The sequence below is a fragment of the Crocodylus porosus genome, unplaced genomic scaffold (assembly GCF_001723895.1).
Source record: "Crocodylus porosus isolate Cpor-Errol unplaced genomic scaffold, CroPor_comp1, whole genome shotgun sequence".
Taxonomy (NCBI): domain Eukaryota; kingdom Metazoa; phylum Chordata; order Crocodylia; family Crocodylidae; genus Crocodylus; species Crocodylus porosus.
Window position 1 is genome coordinate 2,447,052 of NW_017728931.1, and position 23,627 is coordinate 2,470,678.

Below are 23,627 nucleotides of genomic sequence, written 5' to 3' on the forward strand. Positions count from 1 at the left end.
CCCCCACCAGGAACTGGGCTGCCGCCTGAAATGCATAAAACTTTCCACGTGTCCATCATCGTTCGTCCTCCCCTTTCCCCTTCCCCCCCAGCAAAAATTAAAGTTGGCACCTATGTCTCACACTGCTTTGAATACAGGTTACCATATCTTCTCACATAGAACTTGCCCGAGAATAAAATATACACCTTTTCGGTTTTTTTCTTTTTTTGAAAGACAAAATTAAGAAAAAGATCTTTTCTTGTAGTAAGTTAACTGAGTAGCGGCAGCCAAAAAGCCGAGCATGCTTATTGCTCAGCTCCCTGTTAGCCATGTGCAAGTTTTACTTTTACTTTGACCCTGTAACTGGGAGAAACTGCTCCTACCATATATCTTGCATATAACATGCACTAAAATTTCCAGCAGTTTTTTTGTTTGGGGAAAGTGCATGTTGTATTTGAGAAAATGTGTTATACTGGCAGTAACTAAGATGATAAACTGGACCTATTTTTTTCCTTCCTATGGACAGTTGTGTTGAACTATACTGTGTCTGATTTGGTGTTTCCTTCCATCATATCATTATTTGAAATAATTAAGCCCCTGTATGAAATTTCTTCATGGTTCACTTCTACCAACAGATGCTCTCTTCAAAGCTAATTAGACCATGAAGTTTGCCTGAATCCTACAGCATTATTGCAGAGTAAACATTTATATTCTTTATTCAGAGCAATAATGACTTTGCCTCTGAGTCTGCTGCAGGGGGATTACTATGATTTGAAATGTATGCAGGACATCCAGTAGAATCTTCTCATGTGCGGGCAGATCAATCTAAATATAGAGCTGCTGTTTTCTCTGCAGACTCTGTTTCCTGACTCTCAGGCTGGGATTTGGTTTTGAAAGAGACACCAGCACCAGACAGTAGTACACAAGCTTTGATTAAGCACAGTAAGAGTAGGAACTCTTACCTGCAATAGTGGCCCTAGGCCATAGCAACCTCAAACAAGACTTGTTTCCAGCAATTTTATATGAGCTCTGAAATGCTGCTGAAGTGAAGATAAGATCAGCTGGTTGCATCTCATAGCATTTTAATGTGCATCTTCTGTTTGATGACAGTTTGCTTCAAGTGCTTTTTATTCCTTTCACTTTTATAAGCATGGATGCTTAGGCCTTGCAATGCCTCCAAATGGGTGTCAGCTAATGTTAAGTGCAACTCTTTTTTTGCAGGGAGCTGTCACAACAGTCAGCAGGACAGATGACACAGGCACATTTGCTTGTTAATAGAAGGTTGTCTCCACACAATTGCTAAGTTGCTGTTCTCTGGTCCACAGGTAGTGCTAAGGCTGTGAAAGTTTTTTAGCTGACTCTTTGGAACCCTGCCTGTAGTTGCCAACACAGTGGACAGGGAGAACAACGTTGTCTGTCAAGTATAATGAACTTCATGTGGCAGCTATTCCACGCATCTCATCAGGTGGGCTGCTGCTGCCGCCTTCAGCAATAAGACTGTCCTTGTTCTGTTGAGGCCAGAAGAACCTGTAAAGCCAGGGTCATGACATGAGGCAGACAGAACAATTGGATGGCCATCATCTCTGATGAACAGTGTGAATATTGCAGTGTTTTTTGTTTATTCCAAATTAAAATGTGCCTTTAACCAAAATCCCCACTTCCATGCATTTCGCTGAACTCGGCCCGTCACACAGTCTCAATCCAGAAGGATGGACATATGGCTAAGCCACTGACTGGGGTTTTGCATGAGCTGAGTTTAACTCCTACCTCCTCCAGAGTGACTTTGTGTAGGTACTTATTCTCTTTAGGCCTAGATTTCCCATGTGTAAAATGATGGTAATATGGCCTTTCCCCCATCCTTTGTCGTGTCTGTTTCTATTGTAATCTCTTTGGGAAAGCCTGGTTCTCACAATGGGTAAGGCATTATAGCAAGTCATGGTGACATCTTAGGGTATTTTTACACATACTCTGGGGTAGTGTTGGGGGAGGTGCATGTTAATTAGGGTGGCTCTCAAGAGCCACTCTAATTAAATCGCCCACTGTGTTCCAGGTATTCAGCATCCCACACTTCAAAATGAGGGCAGGGGTGCTTTAACTAAAGCTTGTTTGATGAGCTTTAGTTAAAGTGCCCCCACTGCCCTTTTGAAACATGGGAACATTGAATACACATGACACGAAGACTGCTGGAATGTTCTAATTAAAGTGCATCAGAGCAGGTGTTGGGCACACGTATATGTGCCCTTTGAGACTAACTTGTTCAGAGAGGCATAAGCTTTCATAGGCAATGCCTACTTCAGCACCTAGTATACAACAGCAGACTCTCTCCAATGCCTGAAGAAAGGTGTTTGTGCCCGAAAACTTGTAAAGAACAATTTTCCAACTGTGTAATTGGTCTAATAAAAGACATTCACCCAGAGAACCTTGTTTGCCTGTGTCCTTGGACCAACACGACTACAACCAACAACCCTGAAACAAGGAAGATGCAAATTTGCCATTTGAAATGGAAACTTCACAACATGAAGAAGAACGAAGTCCAACTCAACAGTGACATATTTTCTAAGCCTATGCAAGAAACACAACATCATTCCCAGAGGACTGAATATCTATAATCCTATGACTACACAGAGTTCCAAATATGCTTCACAACTACACAAGAAAACTTCAGAATAAACTTAGAAATCATCTCCTTCACATAACCTTCTCCAAAAGAGATCAGCTCAAGAAGGAAATCAAGACATGCTACAACAACTTGAAAAATATAAATCCAGGTATCTTCCCAAACATTATACAATGCATACGAAAAGCCTTCCAAAGATTTTCTGCAACATTCATCAAATATAAAAAGAAGAAATGGAACCAATTACTACAGGAACAACTTTTCCAGCCACAAAACAACCATCAGAGAAACAACACCAATACCTTACAACATTCCAACCTCATTCTCGATTAAACTAAAGGAACCAGTCAACCCTCAAATATTATCAATATTATCACCTACTAAAGCTTAAAAGACTGTCCTCTCTAAAGGCCTTAACTTCTGTCCAAAAAAAATAACCTAATTAGATGCTACAGTGTGGAGAACTAGAAGAATTTTTCCAACGGCTCCATCTTGAGGAACATATCTACAACCAAAACAAATCCACTTCAACAACACTTCATCTTGTGACAACATCAAGGAAAAGATTAGCACCAAAAAATTCTCAGGTTGGACACCTAACTGTAGATGAAATCCAAACCTCGACTGCTATATTGGCTGCTTCAGGGAAAGAATGAACATTGAAATAGTCAACAACAAACACCACCATAATGACCTTTGCCTCTTAGAGAGAAGGGCCATAGAAACTCTTAAGAGCCAACCACCAAATAGTAATAAAACCAGCAGATAAAGGAGGAGCTATAGTTATTCTTAAACATGAAGACTACATAAAAGAAGCCAACAGACAACTCTCTGACACCACCTACTATGAAAAACTAGAGGATAATCCAACTCCCCTTCTCACCTTAAAACTCAAAACCACCATCACATCATTGCCATCTGAAGTACAAAACTTGATTCCCCCCCCACACACACTACCCAATCCACGGACTTTTTACATCCTCCCTAAAATCCACAAACAAGGGAACCCTGGCAGACCTATAATGTCCAACTATGGAACCCTAACCGAAGAAACATCAGGTTTCATCGAATCCATCCTAAAACTTCATGACACGATATATATCGATCATTTGGGCCAAAAACCTGCAGTCTCTAAGTGACTTCCATCACAAATTCAATAATCATCACCCCTCCATCAGACTGTCTTTTGAATAATCCAGCACCGACATCTCCTTTTTAGACACTATGATCAATATCCAGAATGGTAAAATACAAACCACCATATACAAGAAACCCATGGACCAACATACATATTTATACAGAACCAGCAATTACCCTAAACACACCAAGAAAGCTGTAATTTACAGCCAAGTCCTCCAATACTACTAAATTTACCCTGAGGGGAATACCTGCAATCGCCACCTCACAAATCTCCAAAGGGCTTTCACCCAACAAGAACACTCCTCCAGAGAGAGAGATCGATCATGCTTTTGAAAGAGCCCCTTGGATACCACGTGAAGAATTGCTACAGTACAAAAAGAAAATCCCCACAAATTGCACACCATTAGTTATGACATACCATCCTTCCCTGGAACTTGTACAGAAAATCCTCAAACAATTGCGACCCATACTAGAAGACCCAATTCTCAAAGAGATCTTTCAAGAACCACCCATCCTAGCCTTTAAACAAGCACCAAACCTTGCTAACCTTATCACCAGAAGCAACCTTCCTATGACCCAAAGCACACCGAATGGTTCCAGACCGTGCCAGGAGAAGAAATGTAAAACCTGCCAATACAGTTCCACCATTCCCACAACAGCTACAACCCACAACAGAACCATCACCATTTCTGGATCTTATACCTGCACCTCCAGAAATGTAATATATCTCATCTAGTGTAGTAAATGTCCTGATGGAAAATATGTAGAAGGAATCAAACAACAACTGCATACCAGAATGAACGCACACCAAAAATCTATCAAAGACAAAGATATCCAATTACCTATAGGTACACACTTTTCACAAGATAACCTCTCTCTCAGTTCTGTCAGTTTTAATCCTCAAAGTAAATTTACAAAACACCTTTCATAGATGAGCCTCCAAACTTCACTTCATAGATCTATTGGTTACAAAAAATCATGGACTAAATATAGATATTGAATTTATGGCATATTATAACCTGCCTGCCATCTGAGAACCCTAGGTAACCTCTCTGCAGTTTACTAGCTGCATCCTTTCACCAAATCAACATCCTCCTTGCCCCTCCTCCCCCCAACCTATTGTCTACCATGCATTTACATTTTTACAGGCCTGCATTTTTGCATATTGGCTTCTGATCTACCCAGGAGAGCATCCAAACCAACAGCAGACTCTCTTCAATTTCTGAAGAAGGGTGTTTATGCCCAAAAGTTTACAAAGAACAAGTTTTTTAGTTGATCTAATAAAAAATATTACATTTACCCAAATAAACTTGTCTGCTCATATTGTATGTACATCCCAAGGGGTCCCAGTCTCACCTGGATTTGTGAGCAAAGTGCAAGAAGTGTCAAGCCAGAATTCAAACATACAAGCAGTCCGCAGACTTATGACACAATTGGTTCCTGAAAACCACATCTTAAGTCAAAACATTGTAACTGAGAACCAATTTTCCCATAGGAAGCAATGTTATAAATGTGGGGATTGGTTCCTGAACCAAGGCCTGATACCCTATTTTTACCAAAAATAACCTAGAATTTTGTACTCAATAAATTATAGATGAGAAATATGGAGACATAAATGTATTTATATTGTAAATAGCAATAATATTGATTTGGAAGGACTTCTTTGAAGTGACTTTGCTGGACTTTTTTAAGGGCTCTTGGTTTGACTTTTTGAAGGGTTCTTGGCTGGAGTCATCTCAGGAGTCTTGGCTGCAGGTTTTTCTGGAGTCTTGTCTGCTTTCTTAAAGAAAGTGTCCAAGGAAGTTTGGACAGATGTTCTCCAGGGAAATGGGTGACGCAGAAAACTTGTTCGGTGGCATGGCGTTGCGTCAGATTAAGCATTGTAAAGTCTAAACTGATGTCAGAAAGTTAAAACAGGGTGTCAGTTTATAAACAATGTAAGTACAAAATGTTGCCTGTACTATAATATGAGAGGAATCCTATCATACCGTTAGACCTGTTTTATTTCAAGTTTTGGAATACAGGCAGGTTGGAAAACCATATATCTGGTATAGGTGCTTGAGAAATATTTTAAAGATAGAAGCGGAGTTTTTGCTTTCTATGCCTAATAGGAAAGGGCTCTGAAAGGATAAGAATTGGAGAGATCCATGTACAGTAGTCAGATCAGATACACAAACCTGGCTACAAGGGATGTGTCCTTTCTGCCTTCTGGTTGGAACATGTAGCCGCAACTACACATACAGATGTGTTATCATTTCTGAGGGACTTTGGGACTAAATGACCATCTGTTCATTTTGGACCTCCTGTGGGATGATGCCTTTGCTTTTTGAAGCTGCTAATGGCTCATCTACCCTTGGATCTTGTACTCCTGCTCCTGATTCCCCAAACTGTAATGCAAGGTTGACATCTCCCATCACTCACATTGTACATCCAGACTGGTACAGCTGTTGGGGGTTTCCTTTGAAAACAAACATTTTATTTAGGCTTGTATTTTATTTGGTAATTTAACCATTTAGATCAGACAGATTCTGAGGCATCTGATACCCTGCTCCCATTTGCGACTATTTCACTAAAGATTCAGCAAGTAGGGTATTATTTCAAAGCTCAGGGCCTCTCTTTCTGTGTACAACTGTATATTGTCTCTATCTCCCTCTTCAGACAAAAATGGTAGCAAAAGAGGTCTGAGTGACAAGCCCCAGCTGTTCCTTGTCTCGACGCATTGTGTGTTTACTTGTGTATTTCAGCAGTGTGTATGGCAAGAATCCTATGGCAGCAAATCAATTTGACTTGAAATATTTCTAGCACCAGCCCCCCTCCTCCTCCCACTTTTAGTCAGCCCAGGATTTCCCTTTTCAGACACAGATTGCTATGCTAAAAATGCTCTCAGAATTGTGACTGCACGTTCCAAAATAAAACACGTTTTCCTTACATGTTTTCAGGAGTAGGATGCTGTTTGTTTGTGATTTGCCCAGTATTTCTGAGGCATCTTTGCAGTCCATAATGATATGGTTGCTATGGTACCAAATTACACAGTAAATATTCACAGAAATGGCCAGAGAACAGGTTAAGCAAAGTAGCAGAACGTGAAGCAATAGTACAAAATCCCTAGCACAGGGGTTTTACAGACATGGTTGTTGCCAGATCCCCAACTTGCAGAAGGATTCAGTGTTTGGATTAGTTTACTCTATATTGCAGCTTCCAACATCTCAAGTGTCTTTTTCCCCCCCTCACAGCTCTCCACGAATTCCCCAGTGACATCTTTACAAATGAGGACCGAAAGCATGGAGCAGTAGTCCTGCATGTCCTTTGTGTAAGTCTTTTGCATGTTTTATCTTATTGCATTTGACTGAAAAGAGAATATATCATTGGACAAGCTAATGTTAATTCCCATTTGTTCAGTTTCCCAGTGTTGCTGTTTCTTTTCATGGATACATGCTCAAATGTGGAATTCCCTAGAGCTATTTGCAACCTGGTTGAGAATGAGTTATACATTTCATTTAAATACATTTTAATATGACATCTTCCATTGTATACAAGTTCCTGTACTTCTCACAACCTCAACCTTAACCCCACTTAAACACGTGTTTAAATTTGGACATGAATAGTGCCATTGAAGTCTGTGGGATTGTTTGTATGTCTTGAGTTAAGCATGTACTTAAATGCTACACTGAAACCCAAAGATGGTTGTATCTATATGGAGGTACATGTGAGATCTTATAGTGATGTAAGCCATGACTACTTAGTGGCTCCCTCTTATGTGGTTAGGCTTTATAATGATGCTGTATCCTTTGCCTGCAGAAATAGGCCTTTTGCATTAGAGGCTCCTGCTTCCAGAGGTAGAGGTCCCAGGTTTCTAAAATTTAAATTTTAAAATTAAAAAATAACTAGAAGAATTGTATACAGAGTGCCTTCATGTGTGACACTGAAAACCAGTTGAAGATAACATGGATACACAATGCAGTGAGGGCCTAGTGGGAATGCATGAGGAAAAGCCTTAGCTCCAGCTATAGTAGGACCTTCCTATAACTCTGGAAGTCTTCAATATATCCTCCAAAATGTGTCCATAATGTCAAGAGCTCCCAATACCCACTTAACTGTGATGCCCCTGTATTACCTTCTTTTTTTAAAAGAAATTTGACATCCTTTTTTTTGCATTGTGAGATATTTGTATACATCAGCAGCAAGCACCATGGAAATAGCTATAAATAACCACAGAAAGAATTGGTTCTGCATCCTTTGACATTGTAAATAAAAGATCCTGCCTCTGACAATTACTGACCCTAAGCTTCCAGAAACCATGATCTGGACCCCCAAAAGCCATCAGATTGGCTTATGTTTGGGGAGAGAGAGTGGTATTTCTTTTCTGGATTTTGAGCCTTTAGGTTTCAAGTTTCTGTGCTTTTCTCTATAACCATAAGGGTTGCACACCTTTTTCTTAAAAAAATAAATAAGGAAAAGAAATCAAGCAAGCTGAGTCTCTTGAATAAGTACATGACTCCAGGAATCAAAGCTATAGGAAAAACACCAGGAAAATTCATAATAAACTCTTGAAAGACAGCAACATGCATTGTCCAATGCATTCATGACTAAGGAGAAAGTGCCACAGTTTGCAAATCCAAGATGTTTGAAAATATCCACCAAAAGACAGTGATCACAGAAGTTCCCTTGCAATCACAGTGTAAGGCTCTGATTCAGTACCAGTGCAAAGAGGCTACTTGTGGGCTAAATATGAAGCATGTACCTGAATTTCTTTTTTGCACTGGGCTATGAAACAAAGTTGTAATTACTGTATTTCAGGAACTAGGACAAAAATGAGTGCTTTTATAGTAGATCTGCGTGAAATACATTCCTGCCTGTTCATCCCTTAAACAGTTAAGTATTCTTAGAGGACATTATGTGCAACAGCTGCTGTATTCGTAAAGAAAGAGAAGTGCATGTTTCCCTCCAGATCCATTTCTTAATATCTGCAAGGAAGTGAAGACAATTCTTTCCCTTGTAATGTCTTTATAATTGAAGAAGAACTGCCAACTCCCTTCTTCTCAGGGTTGAAAGGCATTTTGAAGCAGGGAAGAAAATACCTGTCTAATGAATATTTAAAAATGTCTTATAGTTTCAGGTTTTAGTCAGCTTCAACGAACGAACAGTCACTATTAGCAATATGCAATGATTTATGACTTCCTTTTGTCTTCAAATGAGGTTGTATCAGGTCATGCCTCAGTGCAAGTGCCCTGCATTATGATTTTATTTTAAATGGGTAAGTGACTTCAGTAATTGTTTCAGTGGCATCAATAGTGACTTTGGCAAGCTGAATATTTCCAGGTTTTGATGGCAAAATGCTTAGCTATGAAATAGTTTGGCTCTTGCATGCTAAACCAAAGTTAGGAGATTTTTAGCACTTGCAAGATTATTCCAGCCAGTAAGCAGCTTGTTTAGTGGTTTAGGTCAAAATGTTCAAACCTGTGTTCCTAAAGTAAGGTGCCTAAATCCATAATATGACACTTAAAAAAAGTGACCAGATTTTCAAAAGGGCAGGGTAGTCATTACCTTCCACTGATGTCATAAGGATTTTTGCATGCTCAGTATTTCTACATAGGAGTAACTTCTTTATGACTTGATTGCCTAACTGAATAGGTAGAAGCCTAGTTCAGGTGTTCGTGTTAGAAAATGTTTATCAACATATTCTTCCATAGTATCAGAGACATCCTGGCTGCATTTTGCTTTTGACAGGATCCTAACACCTGCCTAGACGAATTGCTAATTTAAAAAAAAATGGAAAGGTGCTTAGGGAATTAGCCTGTGTCATAACAGAACCACTGGCAAGGCTGTTTGAGCACTGGTGGCACTCAGGATAGGTCCCAGAGGACTGGAGAAGGGCCAATGTGGTCCCTATTTTCAAAAAGGGGAAGAGGGAGGACCCAGGCAGCTACAGGCTGGTTAGTCTCACCTCTTTCCTTGGGAAGAGTTTTGAAAAAAATTGTTAAGGATCATATCTGCAGGAGTCCATCACTAAAAATAATGCTGAAGGGCAACCAACATGGATTCATAGCAGGTCCTGCCTGCATAACATAGATCCTGCCTGACTAACCTTGTTTCTTTTTATGACCGGTTCACAAACTGTTTAGATGCAAGAGTTGAGGTGGATGTCATATACTTGGATTTTAAAAAAGCCTTTGATACAGTGTCACATCCCATTCCTATAAAAACAAAAACAAAAAAAACTAACCAGCTATAACTTAGATGATTACATGGTCATGTGGGTGGCGAATCGGCTAATGAGATGCACCCAGAGAGTGGTGGTAGACAGGTTGGTATTGACCTGGAAAGATGTGGTCAGTGGAGTTGACCTGGAAAGTGTGGGCAGGGCTCAGTCCTCGGGCCCGCACTGTTCAACATCTTCATCTGTGATTTGGACGAGGGCATGGAGAACACACTGTCCAAATTTGCGGATGACACCAAATTATTTCTAGATTTCATAGACGTTAGGGCTGGAAGAGACCTTGAAGATCAAGTCCAGCCCCCTGCCCCAGGGGCAGGAAGTCAGCTAGGGTCAAAGGATACCAGCAAGATAAGCGTCCAAACGTTTCTTGAATGAATCCAGAGTAGGTGCCTGCACCACTTCTGGAAGGGAATTTATTCCAGGCCTTGGGGTGTCAGACAGTAAAGAAATTTTTCCTTACGTCCAGCCTAAAACAGTCTTGTAGGAATTTATGGCTGTTGGTCCTTGTTATCCCTCGGGCTGCTCTGGTGAACAGACGTTTCCCCAGATCCTGATGCACACCCCTTATGTACTTATAGGCAGCCACCGGATCCCCCCTGAGCCTGCGCTTTTCCAGGCTGAAGAGTCCCATGGCAAGGTAGACATATTGGAGGGTATGGATGCAGGCAGATTTGGACAGGCTGGAAGGGTGGGCAGAACAAAATAGGATTCAGTTCAACAAAGGTAAGTGCAGAGTGCTGCACCTACGGAGAAAGAATCACCAACGTACATGCAGATTGGGTGATGACCTTCTAGGCAGCACAGCAGCAGAAAGGGATCTTGGAGTCATAGTTGACTCAAAGATGAATATGAGTTGACAGTGTGACAAAGTGAGCAATACAGCTAACCGCACTCTATCATGCATTAACAGGTGCATCACGAACAGGTCTAAGGAGGTGAAATTATTTATTGCCTCTATGTGGCATTGGTAAGGCCACAGCTGGAGTACTGAATCCAGTTTTGGGCCCCAGACTTCAAGAGGGATGTGAATAACCTTGAGAGGGTCCAGAGGAAGGCCACTCGTATGGTTAGAGGCCTGCAGGAAAGGTCCTACAAAGAGAGATCGAGGGATCTGGATCTCTTCAGCCACCATAAGACAAGGCTGAGAGGGTATCGGGGCTGGGGGTGGGGGGCAGGGAACAGCAAGGAGTAGGAGATGCTTTATTTACCATGGCACCCCTTGGAGTAACTAGTAACAATGGCCACAAACTGATGGAGAGCAGATTCAGCTTAGACATTAGGAAGAACTCCTTTACGGTAAGGGTTACCACAATCTGGAATGGGCTTCCAAGAGAGGTGGTACTCTGCCCTACCCTGGAGGTCTTTAAGAGGAGACTGGACAAGTACCTGGCTGGGGTCATCTGACACCAGCACTCCTTCCTGCCCTTGATGATCTTCCAAGGTCCCTTCCAACCCTAAAAATCTATGACCGGGGGGAGGGGATGTGTGGAAGGGTATGAATATTTAGAGTATTTTGCAAGAAGCAAGTCCTCTTGGTAATATATTTTACTGGACCAACTGCATACTTGGGAGAGATCTTACGCAAGCTTTCAGGCACACTGGACGTTTTCAAGAAAAGGCTAAATGGGCATCTGCCCAGGATGGTTTAGCAAAAGCGGATGCTGCATTTCTGCAAGGGGTTGGTCTGGAACGACACTTGAAGGTCCTGTTCAACCCTATGATTCTACTATTTTAATACTTTTTCACCACTTTTTGGAAGGAAACTGGTGCCTGCACTCTATAGGATGGGATTTCTAAAGGTACTAGGTATAGATCTAAATCACCCATCGAAGTCAATTGTGGTTCTATGGCTGTGGTCTTCAAATGGGAGCACCTTTGGGTAATGTGGAGCCAAACTTCTGGAAACTGCAGCCATAGCAACTGTCTGCACCTTGTGAGGTTGACCAAGGTGGAGTTGCAGAATACTCCTGTTCTTAGTGACAGAAGGCCTCACAGAGTCACTCAGGACAGACTGTGGCAAATGGTGTTCTGGTCTCTTTGGCACATACAGAATTTCGTTTTTCCCTTTGTAAATATATATCTCGTTAAGAGTCCTGCATGGGAGGAAAGAAAGAAAACAGTAGGCCATCTTATAATTAAAGGCTGTTTCACCAAGCATATGCACAAGGCAGCAGGTATAAACTTTAACAGGCAACCATGCTGCTGGTATTGACTCACTGCTGAATGTATGAATTCCCAAGCTTTTTGTTAAATGTAGTGTTGCATGTAATTTAATGTGTATTGTGGAATAACAGCAGGTAACTTAATGCTCACTGAAACTGATGTGTTTCTTTTTTCTTCTTGAACACTGAATTTTGTTTTCACCCAGTAATAATGATCAGAGCCTCAGACAGGTTTTGTTTCCTGACAAGGAGAAACATGTTGTAATTTATTAAATTCTAAAAGGCATAATAGCAGCACTTAGCACCAGATATACAAAGGCATTTAGGTAAGCATGCTTTTGGAAATTCCACTAAACACCCAGCTGCATTGCTAGGCCCCTAAGAACCTCTGTAAAGCTTGCCCCTAATTTTGGTACCTGGAGTGTTACGCAGCACTACTTTGTTGGAGGATCATTAAAGCTATTCCTTTCATTAAAAGTAAGGTAATTTGACCCCTAAAACTGACTCTTGTGGAAGCCATCCATAGTCATGACAAGCTAATTAGCAGCCTGCGTTAATGTTGTTGCACAAAAAGCCCATGTATTATTGTTATTTCAAAGATTTCAATCCAAAGAAAAGGTTTCTTAAAGAAATACAGCAGCCCTAGAAATCGTTCCATAGTGAATCCATTATAACAGGGAGAGAGTCACATTTTTTTTCTTCCCTCTCTACAGAATCCCTGCATCAGAGCACATTTGTTCAGGCTGCTTATTTTAGAAGAGAGACTCTGAACTATGTTTTTGATTTACTGATAAAAAATTGAGAGAGCACTAAATGTTCAGGATACAATGGACTCATAAATCACAAGTGAGGGTCTTTTCCCCCTTAACCCCAGCTGTGAGTTGGGTTTTGCATTTTCTCCTCCAAGGAGAGTTATTTTTCATCAGCTTTTATATAACCATTACTTTTATATCAATTCTGAATATGTACAATGCAATTAAACCTAAATTAAAACAAACTCTGATCATGTTTGTTGAAGGCATGAAACTGAAGGCACAGAAAATATATCAGAATCAAATATATCTGTTTTGAATGAGAACTATTATTAAGACTCTGCTATCCCAGCAGAAAGATTTAGTTGCTTTCCCTAGAAGGATAAGCTGAGGGTCAGGCAGGCATCTTACTATACTGACGTGCAGTCATTCCATGGAACAGTCTTATTTTTGTTATAAGAATCAGAAGTTATAGTGTGCACATAGAGAGATGATATTGCTAAATCAAATGCTGGAAGTAATTAACCAAAAATGAATTCACGATCACTAAACACCGCTCTCTAAGTTAACATGGCATGCTTTTAACAGATAAATAGTTCAACAACATTATGAAGTAGTTTAATATTTATTTGTCAAGGGGCACATCTACAAGAGACACTGTGTCGCCATAGCTCATCGCTATGCCAACATAGTCAGCAGGCACTAACGGTGACACCGCTGCTATTGTGCAGTAGCAACAAGCTACTGCGCAGTAGGGTTGAAAATGACCCACGTACCACCATGGGTACTTAGCTAAAGCAAGTACTAAATGACTGCACAATACCAATTGCGTAGTCAGAGGCACGTGTAGACACACCCAGGAAGTATGTAACTACTAATTCCTATTCTCCTTTTGTCCTGCATTGCATAATAAATGTTTATTATGTATCCCTCATTATGTAAACACACAAAAATATTTGAGTTTTAACAGTATGCTTTTGTGAACCACCAGAACGTTCTGCTTTGTGGAGTTTGCTAAGGTAACATTTCAGCACCATCCACAACCTTTTAACAGTGGAGCACTGTAGTTACCTTCCATCTCGCAGGACAGTAATCTGTGCAGCAAGAGCCAGCAGAAGAGAATCGGCGGCAGTTTATTTTTTCCCCTCTCAATGTGTTGATGAGGTGTTAGACCACTTTGCTGCCAGTGAATATTTCCTAGCAGATTTCCCATGCCTAGTAAGATACAAAGAGAAGCTACAATCTGAGCTATAACTCACCAGCACTGCCATATTGTCTGCTTTTGAAGTACCCAAGGAAACACCTTCAGGAAAAGGAAATATTGCACTTTCTACAGGAAGCTCTGTGTTATTTTCTGTACTTCACAAACACCAAGATCCTGACACTAACCCATTACATGTAAGGTCTTGCTGTTCTTAATTCAGTCGAAGAAGAGCAGGTAAACACTTAGAGGCACCCTGGAAAACTGGGTGCCTTCTTGAGCACATCATTCTCCATGTACTTCTTCAGCAGCAGACTCTGAAAATGAATTCCTTTTTTTGAGCTGGGGTCTTGTACCCATCTTTAAAACTCTGAGCTGAAATCCTGTGTAGCAGTTGCTATTCCCACGTGCTTTTCCCCACTTGGAGATCTGTAATCCCTGAAGTGCTGACACTTATACAGACAAAATCCTGAGAGAATTTTTGAGCTTCTGCTTCAGAACTGACCCTGCAAATTGATGAGGCTGCTGTTGTATCTAGGTAGGAACACAGGAATTGTTAGACTGGATCAGAACCGAGGTCTATCCAGTCCAGTACCTTGCTTCTGGTAGTGAATGGCACCGGCTGCTGCATCAGAGGAAGATGTTGGAACTCTGTGATCAGCAGATGTGAGGCACGCTATCCTCGTACCCCACTGCATTAGTTTTGATGCTGGTCTCCAAGGCTGGAAACAGACATACCACTTGAAATGTTTTGGATTTAGAAATATTTTCAAACCATAGAACTTCTGCGATGGGACACCCCTGTCACCCCTCCCAGCTGGAGAGCTTCAAAATCACCATGGTGGCACACTGCAAGGAGCTCTCCAACCAAGGGACACAACAGAGCTACCTATGGCATTTGCCCCTCCCTCCCCTCATGACAGCCAAGCAGTGCTTTGAAGGCCAGGAGCCCTAGGGTGCTTGTACATGCCACAAGGGTTTAATTCAGTTTACCTCTCCCTAAATTGAAATGGTGGGTTTTTAAAAACCCACCATTTCCACCACTTTAAGTTAGGGAGAATTAAACCAAAGTAAACCCCTGTGGGGTGTACACAAGGGTTGCGGGGAGGAGGCAAGTTGCTGGCAGACCAGAGCTGCCAGGGGGGCTGTTGCTTCCCAGGCAGCACCCCCCCTCCCGCTGGCACCCAGCCCAGGCGGTCCCCAGGGGCACCATAGACACGGAGGGAAGCACTGGGCCCCCGCACAGCTCAGGTAGGCAGGCAGGCTCTGGAGAGAAAAAAACAAATAGAGATCAGGCTCCTCACCACTTTTTTTTTTTTCTTCAGTGGAGCCTGCCTGCACCGGCTGCCTCTGGGTCTCACAGCCCCTGAGCTGCATGGGGCCCGGTGCCTCCCTCCACAGCAGCGGTGCCCTCCGAGACCGCCTGGGCTGGGTGCCCATAGGCAGGTGCTGCCTGGAGTGCCCTGCCGTTGCGGAGGGAAGCACTGGGGTCCCCTGCAGTTCAGGGGGTTACGTGACACAGCAGAAGCTCTCCCACTCCCGACCATTGCCGGAGAGGCAGGTAAGCTCCAGCATCTCTGCACCATCCCTGCCGCCTGAAACCACCCAGGAATGGCTGGCTTGCCCCTGGGGCACAGCAGCAAGGTGGCAGGAGGGCGTCTGGGTGTGCTGGTGATGGGAGAAAGTGGCAGGGAGGTGCTGGAAGCCCACCAAGTCATGAGCATGTTAGCTTCCAGTGCCCTGTGCACCATTGCACTTTGTTAGGTAGCAAACAAAAACACCTCAGAGGTATTTTATCTTGCTACACAACAAAGTCATTTAAAGCGCAATATGCTGCCGAGGATGCAAGCAGCAGCACCGTTAAAGCAGTGCAAATGGGCATATAAGCCACTTTAAAAGCCAATTTTGTTGGGTGTACAAAGTCCCCTAGTGGCCAGAGCTCCCAGAGTGTATGGAATAGTGGCATCCCAACTGCTAGGAGCCCCAGTGCCCAAAGTGCCAGGAGCCCCAAACCCAGAGCACCCAGAATGCAAGACACAGCAGCACCCTGAGTGCAGGAGACCAGGGGAATGCCCCAAGTGTCAGAAGCCCCAGCATGCAAGGGCACAGGGCGAGAGCAGCAGCAGCCAGACTGCAGGCGAAGGTGGACAGGGAAGGAAAAGCCATACAGGTGTATGGTGGCAAAAAAAAAAAGCAGCAACAAAACAGTACATGCAGATACTTTTTTGTCATGCTTCAGAGTATTTTATCCCACCTGTACATTTGTAGAGTGACTTTTTGAAACATTTCAAAGATCTTTCAAAGCATTTTGGACTATTTCAAATGCTGTGTCTGTCTAATAGGTGCCTTAAGGGCTTAACGGCAGCCTTTCAGTTATCAGTTAAAGCAAGTATTTAGCAAATCACAGTGTAAACCTGAGCTGTGTTGTGCTGTGGATCTGAATTTTGAAACCAAAAAGATTATGTGGGCTCACGTGATTTTTGTGCTTGCCTCTGTGCAAGGCATGCTGTGAAACTGTGTTTAATTTGAGGATGCCAGCAGAATTTGTTGTTGTATCGTTTGTACACGTCAAGGCAGATCCTCAGATGGTATGAACCTTCATGAATACACTTGAAGCACTTTGACAGTTTTCCATTAGTTGTGGAACTGCCCAATCCATCTCATACTGGGCCCGAGCAAAAGCTCACCAAAATCAGTGGAAAGATCCCCATTGATTGTTGTCAGCCTGGATTCAGGATCTATGTTCTAGCATGCACAGTAAGCAGGGATTCCATTAGCAGTGAAGAAATGCATTTTTAAAGCAGGTATACTTGTTATTCTAACATATTTTCTGGTGAAAACTGAGCCTTAAAAAAGGTAGTAACCTGCTTGTTCAAGGATTCCCCTTTCATTTTAGAATTGAAAAAGGCTGTCATTCTGGTTCCCCTTTCTGGTAGTATATTTACCCAGTGCCTGATCAAATCTGTGTGGGCACATCTACACATGAGTAGTAATGTGACACAATAAACTCTGGCACTATTCATGACAGAGTTTATTGCTCCCAGGTGCAGCATTTACACATGTACCTGGGACCACAGCATGTTGAGCCATGGTGGAACAGCTCCAGGTGGCAGAGGGCCCCAGGGGTCAGCTTGCCAGTTCAAGGCTGCTCCATCCTGGCTCAACCTGTTGCAGAGGGGCTGGCTGGGGCATGAGGGTGCTTCAGTGCCGGGCTAGCTGCCAGGCACCCCTGCACTGAAGCACCCCTGTGCCCCAGCCAGCCCTTTCAGCGTCTACATGTTGTTGCAGCAGAGTAACTAACTGTGCTATAGGATAGTACTTGTAACTCACAGTACTAACCTATGGTGGAATTAATTAGTTTATTCTGGCCTAATAGCTCTGCACATGTAGACCAGTAACACTTCACTCTTGAGCTAGTTAAGCAGCTCCTCAGTAAGTGTCCCGTGTAGATGCACCCTGTGTGTGCAATAGGGCCCCTTTTTAAAAGGGGCTGCAAGTGTCCTATCATGTTTATATTCCATTTCTTCAAAAATTTTACTTACAAATTCAGAGAGATTTTGTATAATGCAGAGGAGGTGGGATAATTACTAGACTATTTCATGGCTAAAAAGAACATTTTTCTCACATTCATTGACCATCTGTCAAACTTGTATTAATTGTTGCCTCCTTTTCTCTCTTCATCCTTACTGGGAAGCTTATCTTAGGCTACACCCAGCTTATTTCAAGGCTTGTCTGAAAATGCAAAGTGGTCAGGGCTGCCAATTATTGAGAATTTTGGAAGAAACCATATACAGTCTCTCTGTGAACTCCAATATCACCTTCTCTGTGTGTTTCTTTACAAGAACTATTGTGTAATAATAGGGAAAGAGGGAATATAAAATAGTTGGGTATGAGCTGATGCTTTCCAAGGTGACAAAAATAGTAACTGTTCTTTACAAATATCTTAAAATCCAGGAATAAACCAGCAGGGATGTGTTAGAAATCCCCAGAATAAGGGACTTCATCATAAGATAATGTACCACTTACATACGCAATCTACTATGTTCCACTCTTCCAAATAACACTAGCTGGGATCAACGTGGTTATGTGAACTGGAACACCTCGGTTGAAAAGACACAGAGGGCATGTCTACATGTGCATTTACGTCGGCTTAAATTTACTGCACAGTAATCAGGAATAGGTCGGTGTCTACACATGTACAGTGTTGTTAGCAAAGGTGCCTTCATGTGTGGTACTGCAGAGTAAGTAATTGGGCGTAAATTTGATCCCTGCATTAGGCAGGGATCAAATTTATGCTCAAGTCAGCATAAGTCACCATATTTACTATGCAGTATGGGCATGCACATGTAGACATGCACCCATACTGCACAGTGATTTTGGTTGCTGCACAGTAAATGCGCATGTATAGATGCACCCAGAGAGATGCATTTTAATCCAATATTAAACACAAACAAGAACACTGAAATGCATAAATTATGTAATGTCAAGCCCTCAAGAGTTAAGAACCACCAGAATTAGGATTGTCTCTGCAAATGTAATTCAGTCTGTCTGTGCTGTTATGTTGTGAAATTCTTTTAATTATAGGATCACATGCTATTTTCTCTGCGACCCCAACTCATTCAATATACTAAATAGACCATGATCACTTAATAAGCAGCTGTTCGACATTTTGTTTTCTTTTTGTTACACATGTAACCCCAGGCCTTATTTACTACACAGTATTAAAACCTGATTATTAATTTCCTCACAGGCTTTTCTCTGGGATTCATCAATATAATATCTGATACTTCACAAATCTTAATTTATTTTAACACCAGCCCCATGAGGTAGGAGTTTGGTATAATCACTGTTTCACAGGTAAGGAAGTGACACATGGAGGCAAAGGCCCAAAGTCTTCACTAATTTAGGATGTCCAACTTAAGACAATGAGGGACTCATTTTTCAGATTACCCTATGTTATACAGCACTGGTTATGTTCAAAGCACAGCTCCTGTTCATTTTAGTTGCAGCTATGAGTGCTTAGTAGTTCTTTACATCAGACAACTCAAGTCAGACATCCAGAAAAATTAGGAACACAACATTAGTGATCACCCATGAAAAGTTTAGGTTAAGTAGCTAGCATTACATGGAGACTCTATGACAGATGAACATATAGAATCCAGTTCCCCATGGCAGCTTTTCACTGCCTGGACCATAAGACCATCCCTCCCTTCCAGCAATCAGCTTCCAAATGCTATGACACTTGAGGCAGGGTTTCTGTAACTACCACCTGGTTCTCTGCATAGCCCTGCTGCATCCCCCTGGGTGGGTCTATTCTATACAGTGAATGAGGCAGAGGTCCCACAGGAAAAACTGTATGTGACTGTGGGTGTGTCTACACATGTGTTTGCTCCAGGAGCAGTTTACTTGCGAGTAAAGTGCTCACTGGTAAATGCTCCCAGACAGGCATCTACACATGAAGGGACTTGGGAGCTAGCTGCCCTACTGGTGGATGGGGACAGAAGGCTGAGACCTGCCCCCTCCCCTGCAGCTCTTTCCAAGCCCCACACCTGGATCGCCCAATCAGGGCACAGGGCTGGGACCTGCCCCTGACTGGGACAGTTCCCAGCCCTGATCGTGTTCTCAGAGTGGGGGGCTGGGAGCTCCCTGCTGCCAGGGCAAGGGGACATAGTCCCAACCTGGGCTCCGGTGGCAGAGCCTGCCCCAGCAGCAGGCAGCTCCAGAGGGCAAGGAGCCACCCCTTGCTGCCTGGCTGACCAAGAGCACATTTGCTCCCAGTCAGGCGTCTACAGGGTTGTTACTGCACAGTAACTAATTGCCAGTAAATTTTCTGTGCACTTTTGCAGGTAGCAAATTTGCTCATGATTACAGTAGTTTATTGTACAGTAAGTGTATGCATGTGTAGACAGGCACGCTTATTGCACAGCAAACTGCTCTACTGTGCAATAAATCAGCTCGTGTAGACGCACCCTGTGTAACTAAAGAATGGATCCTGATGCATCAACACAAGTCTGTTCCACTGTTTTAAAAGTTCCAGTCCTGTCTCTTTCTCACCTTAGTTCACTCCTATTCTCCTTGTGCGCTTAGTTCTATTTTTTATTCTTAGACTTCCTGTTCTGGTCCCAATCCCATCCTAATTAGTCCCAGTCTCCCCCTTCTAGACTCCTCATTTTGTTCCAGTCTTTTTGAACTCCCAGTTCAAATCTCCTTGTTCATCTAGTCTCGGTTCTTCACCTCCCCACCTTCTCTCCCTTTCCCTCTCCTGCTTTCAGAGCAATCCTAGGAGTAAATAGGGCAACTCACCTCACCTCTGTACAGTTGGCTTAAATAACTTCCCTACAGTCAGTGCAGCTATACTGATTTTCACTAATTAAGGATCTGGCCCATTATGTTGAGTGTGATTATGTGTATGCCCATGAATGTGTTAGTATATTATGTCTTAACTTTAAATAGGATAAGGATACTGTAAAAGTTAAATGTGTGGCTGAAATAACTGTATTTTATTCAAAGATTTAACATACCTCAGGGATCCTGGCTTTCTCTGATTAAAAATCACAAATTCTCTGATAAAAACTCCAAAATTTGTGATTAAAATGAAAGACCACTATATATATATATATATAGGTATCAGTTGAACGCAATATTTTGTTGATATATTTATAGTTTTAAAGCAGTTTGGAAGCATACCAGTGCCTCAATCACTATAATAATATATATTCTAAATACCTACATATTTTGGCATTTGATTTTGGGTTTTTCATCATGGAAAATCAGAGCTCCTCCTGAGACCAGTCTGTACACCCCAGAGAATTATGCACACAAATTCAAAATGATGTGCAGAAAAATTCAAAATGATGTGCAGGAAAACTCAAAATTATACAAAATTTTATTTATTTTTTTAACAAATTAAACTAAATATATCAGTATTTGAACCTTGTTTAGAAATATATGCAGGTACTTTGGTTGGGGTGTGGGGTGTGTGAGGGGTTTCATGAAGGTGTGGGAGGGTATAGGTGTATGTGTCGAGTTTCTGTGGTGTGGAGGTTTTTGGGGGGTGTATGGGAGGAGAATGTGTGGTTTGTGGGCAGGCGTGGGATTTGTAGGGGAGTTGTAAAGGAGTGTGGGAGTATGTTGGGGCTTATAGGGGGGTTGTGAAATGGTATGGGGGTGTGGATGTATGCATGGTATTTGTGGGTGGGTGTGGGGTTTGTAGTCCACAGCCCCCACCACTGGCGACTCAGCAACAGCAGGCACCAGGCCCTTGGGGTGCTCATGGCCATGGCAGGCAAAGCCCCCAGCATTGTGCATCTCTGGCTGAGACCCAGGGCCTGTACGTGCTAACACAGAGCCGGCCCAGCCACTAGAACACCTTTGCAATTTCCCACTGGAGTGCTGGAAACCTCATGTGGAGGCACGGACCCAAGCAGCCCAGCCCAATGGTGCATAAGTCAGTGCCTCCATGTGTAGCTTCCCATGTGGCCCAATAGTGCACAGCTCTTGGTCCACCACATGGGGCTTGGTCCACCACATGGGATCCCCAGCCAGCCCCTTGCAAGCCCCACATAAGTTCAAAGGCTCTAGGAAGCAACATGATGATGATGGGATGATCCTGCCTTTAGCAGGGAGCTGGACAAAATGACCTTGTGAGGTCCTTTCCAGCCTTACTTATGAACTTATACTTCAGATTTCTTATTTATGATCGTACCGGCTGGGTGCACAAGTTACACACCTGCCTTCTCTGTGTCATTCCTAAAGCCTAGGGCTCCTTAAAACGGACCCTCTTTTTCTTCTGTATATAACTAGAGACCATCCATATCTTGTGTCTGTGGCATATAATGGCCTCAATTGGTGGTTTTATACCAAATAAACATGTTTATTTTGCTAATCCTGGCCCCAAGTGACTAGCAATTTATTTATGATTTGCTGTTTATCCTGCACTGATTCTGCAAAGTCAGGGCTACCCTGTGAGAACTTTGGTCTTTTTTTTATTTCTGCCTGTTATGTGGACTTCAAATGGCCATGTAAGTAATTGGAATTAACAAAAGGAAAGTCCTGCGTTCAATTACAGTACCCTCAGTGTTGCATAATACAATGCATTTAATGCCAGCATGTTTTACTCTGTGTATGAGGTTTGCAAAGATTTCTATTTGGAGGTCAAGCAGTTAGGAATGGGCCATTGATTTGGATAAAATAAGAACTCAACAAAGCTTTGTCCTTTGTTCGGGGCTCAAAATAAACACGAATCTTTTTAACTTTCAAATGGTTTGGTTCTCCCTTTTTTTTTCCTGCATGTTTTTGCACTTCTGGCCTTTTTTTTGGCACCAGGAGTAGAAATACTGAGATGTTGTAAGAAAGGCTGTTGTAATGGAATTCCTGACCCAGTTGGAGCCAGAAAGTACCAGAAATTTCAAGATATTTTTACAAGAAAGTACCAGAAATTTCAAGATATTTTTACAAGACTCAGCTTTGTTTCTAGAACAAGGCTTGGGTGAGCAACCACTGAATTTTCTAAGGGTTCATTTCAGTATATGTTGCTTCCAAGTAATTAACACAAAGCCCTTGAGGTAAGCTCTTTCCTCTCTCCAACCCCTTCATACACAGACACACACTATGTTTTTGACTGTAATAAATCTTTCCTTTGAGATGGTATAATTTAATAAGCCACTTCAAACTCTGTGAAAAGGTCAAACATCTAAGGAATGGAAAGATGTTCAAAGCTCTGACCGCATGTACAAGCGTGTTCTTATGATCATATATCAGTCTGGAAGACAGATCCAGTGGTAAAGTGATGATATAGATTTCCTGTAAGAACCAGGGACAGCAATTCCAGGAGACTTGTTTTAGTGCTTTACTTCTTTGTGAATAAACTTTGGTCCTTGGGCTATGGAATAATAGCTCTAAATCCAGGCACTGACCGTAGTCATGAAACTAGTGGTTTGCAACTATGGCTCAGAGCCAGCCTGTTTCTCACAACCTTTTTCTCTTTCTATGTTGCTCACAACCACAGGAAACTAAAACATTGAAATAGAGGTTGACAGGGGCAGCAAAGTATTATGTTGTCCACAGCATATTATTTGTTAGTAATGTGCTCTTCATGTGTTTATTACTATACTGTAGGATGGTGATTGATTTTAGTTCTGTGAGTTTGGTAATCTTTCTCAGCCCATGCCATACTTTCGACACAAAAGAACGTCTTACGTTATTCATGTTAGACAAATGATTCTGGTACTTAGTGAGACATGGTCATTGTGCCATTAGTGCTTGTGAAGAAGTTAGTTTTCCTCAGCAATGAGATACGGATCAAGCAGGAAGTAAACTATGTCTTCAAATGCCTCTTTGATTTAGTGTACAAAAACTGGAACTCCTGGTTCCAAAATTATACCTTTTATTAAACCAACTGGAAAATGGCAAGAAAATTGTCTTTTTTGGCAAGCTTTTGGGATCAAAGTCCCTTCGTCAGGCTCTGGGAAAAGTGCAGATGGTACAAGATGGTAAAAAGCCCCATTGGTAGGAAATAAACTTCATTTTGATTTAGTGTACAAAAACTGGAACTCCTGGT

At 42.2% G+C, this 23,627-nt stretch overlaps 1 protein-coding gene across 4 annotated transcripts in view; it reads left to right on the forward strand.

Moving 5' to 3' along the window:
- Positions 1 to 23,627, forward strand: part of SLC24A3 (solute carrier family 24 member 3) — a 441,617-nt gene that overhangs the window by 248,406 nt on the left and 169,584 nt on the right. For all 4 annotated transcript variants that reach the window (XM_019544063.1, XM_019544066.1, XM_019544065.1 and 1 more), the window contains exon 3: positions 6,970 to 7,046. In XM_019544063.1, the coding sequence (XP_019399608.1) occupies positions 6,970 to 7,046 (77 nt within the window). The remainder of the gene's footprint in view (positions 1 to 6,969; positions 7,047 to 23,627) is intronic.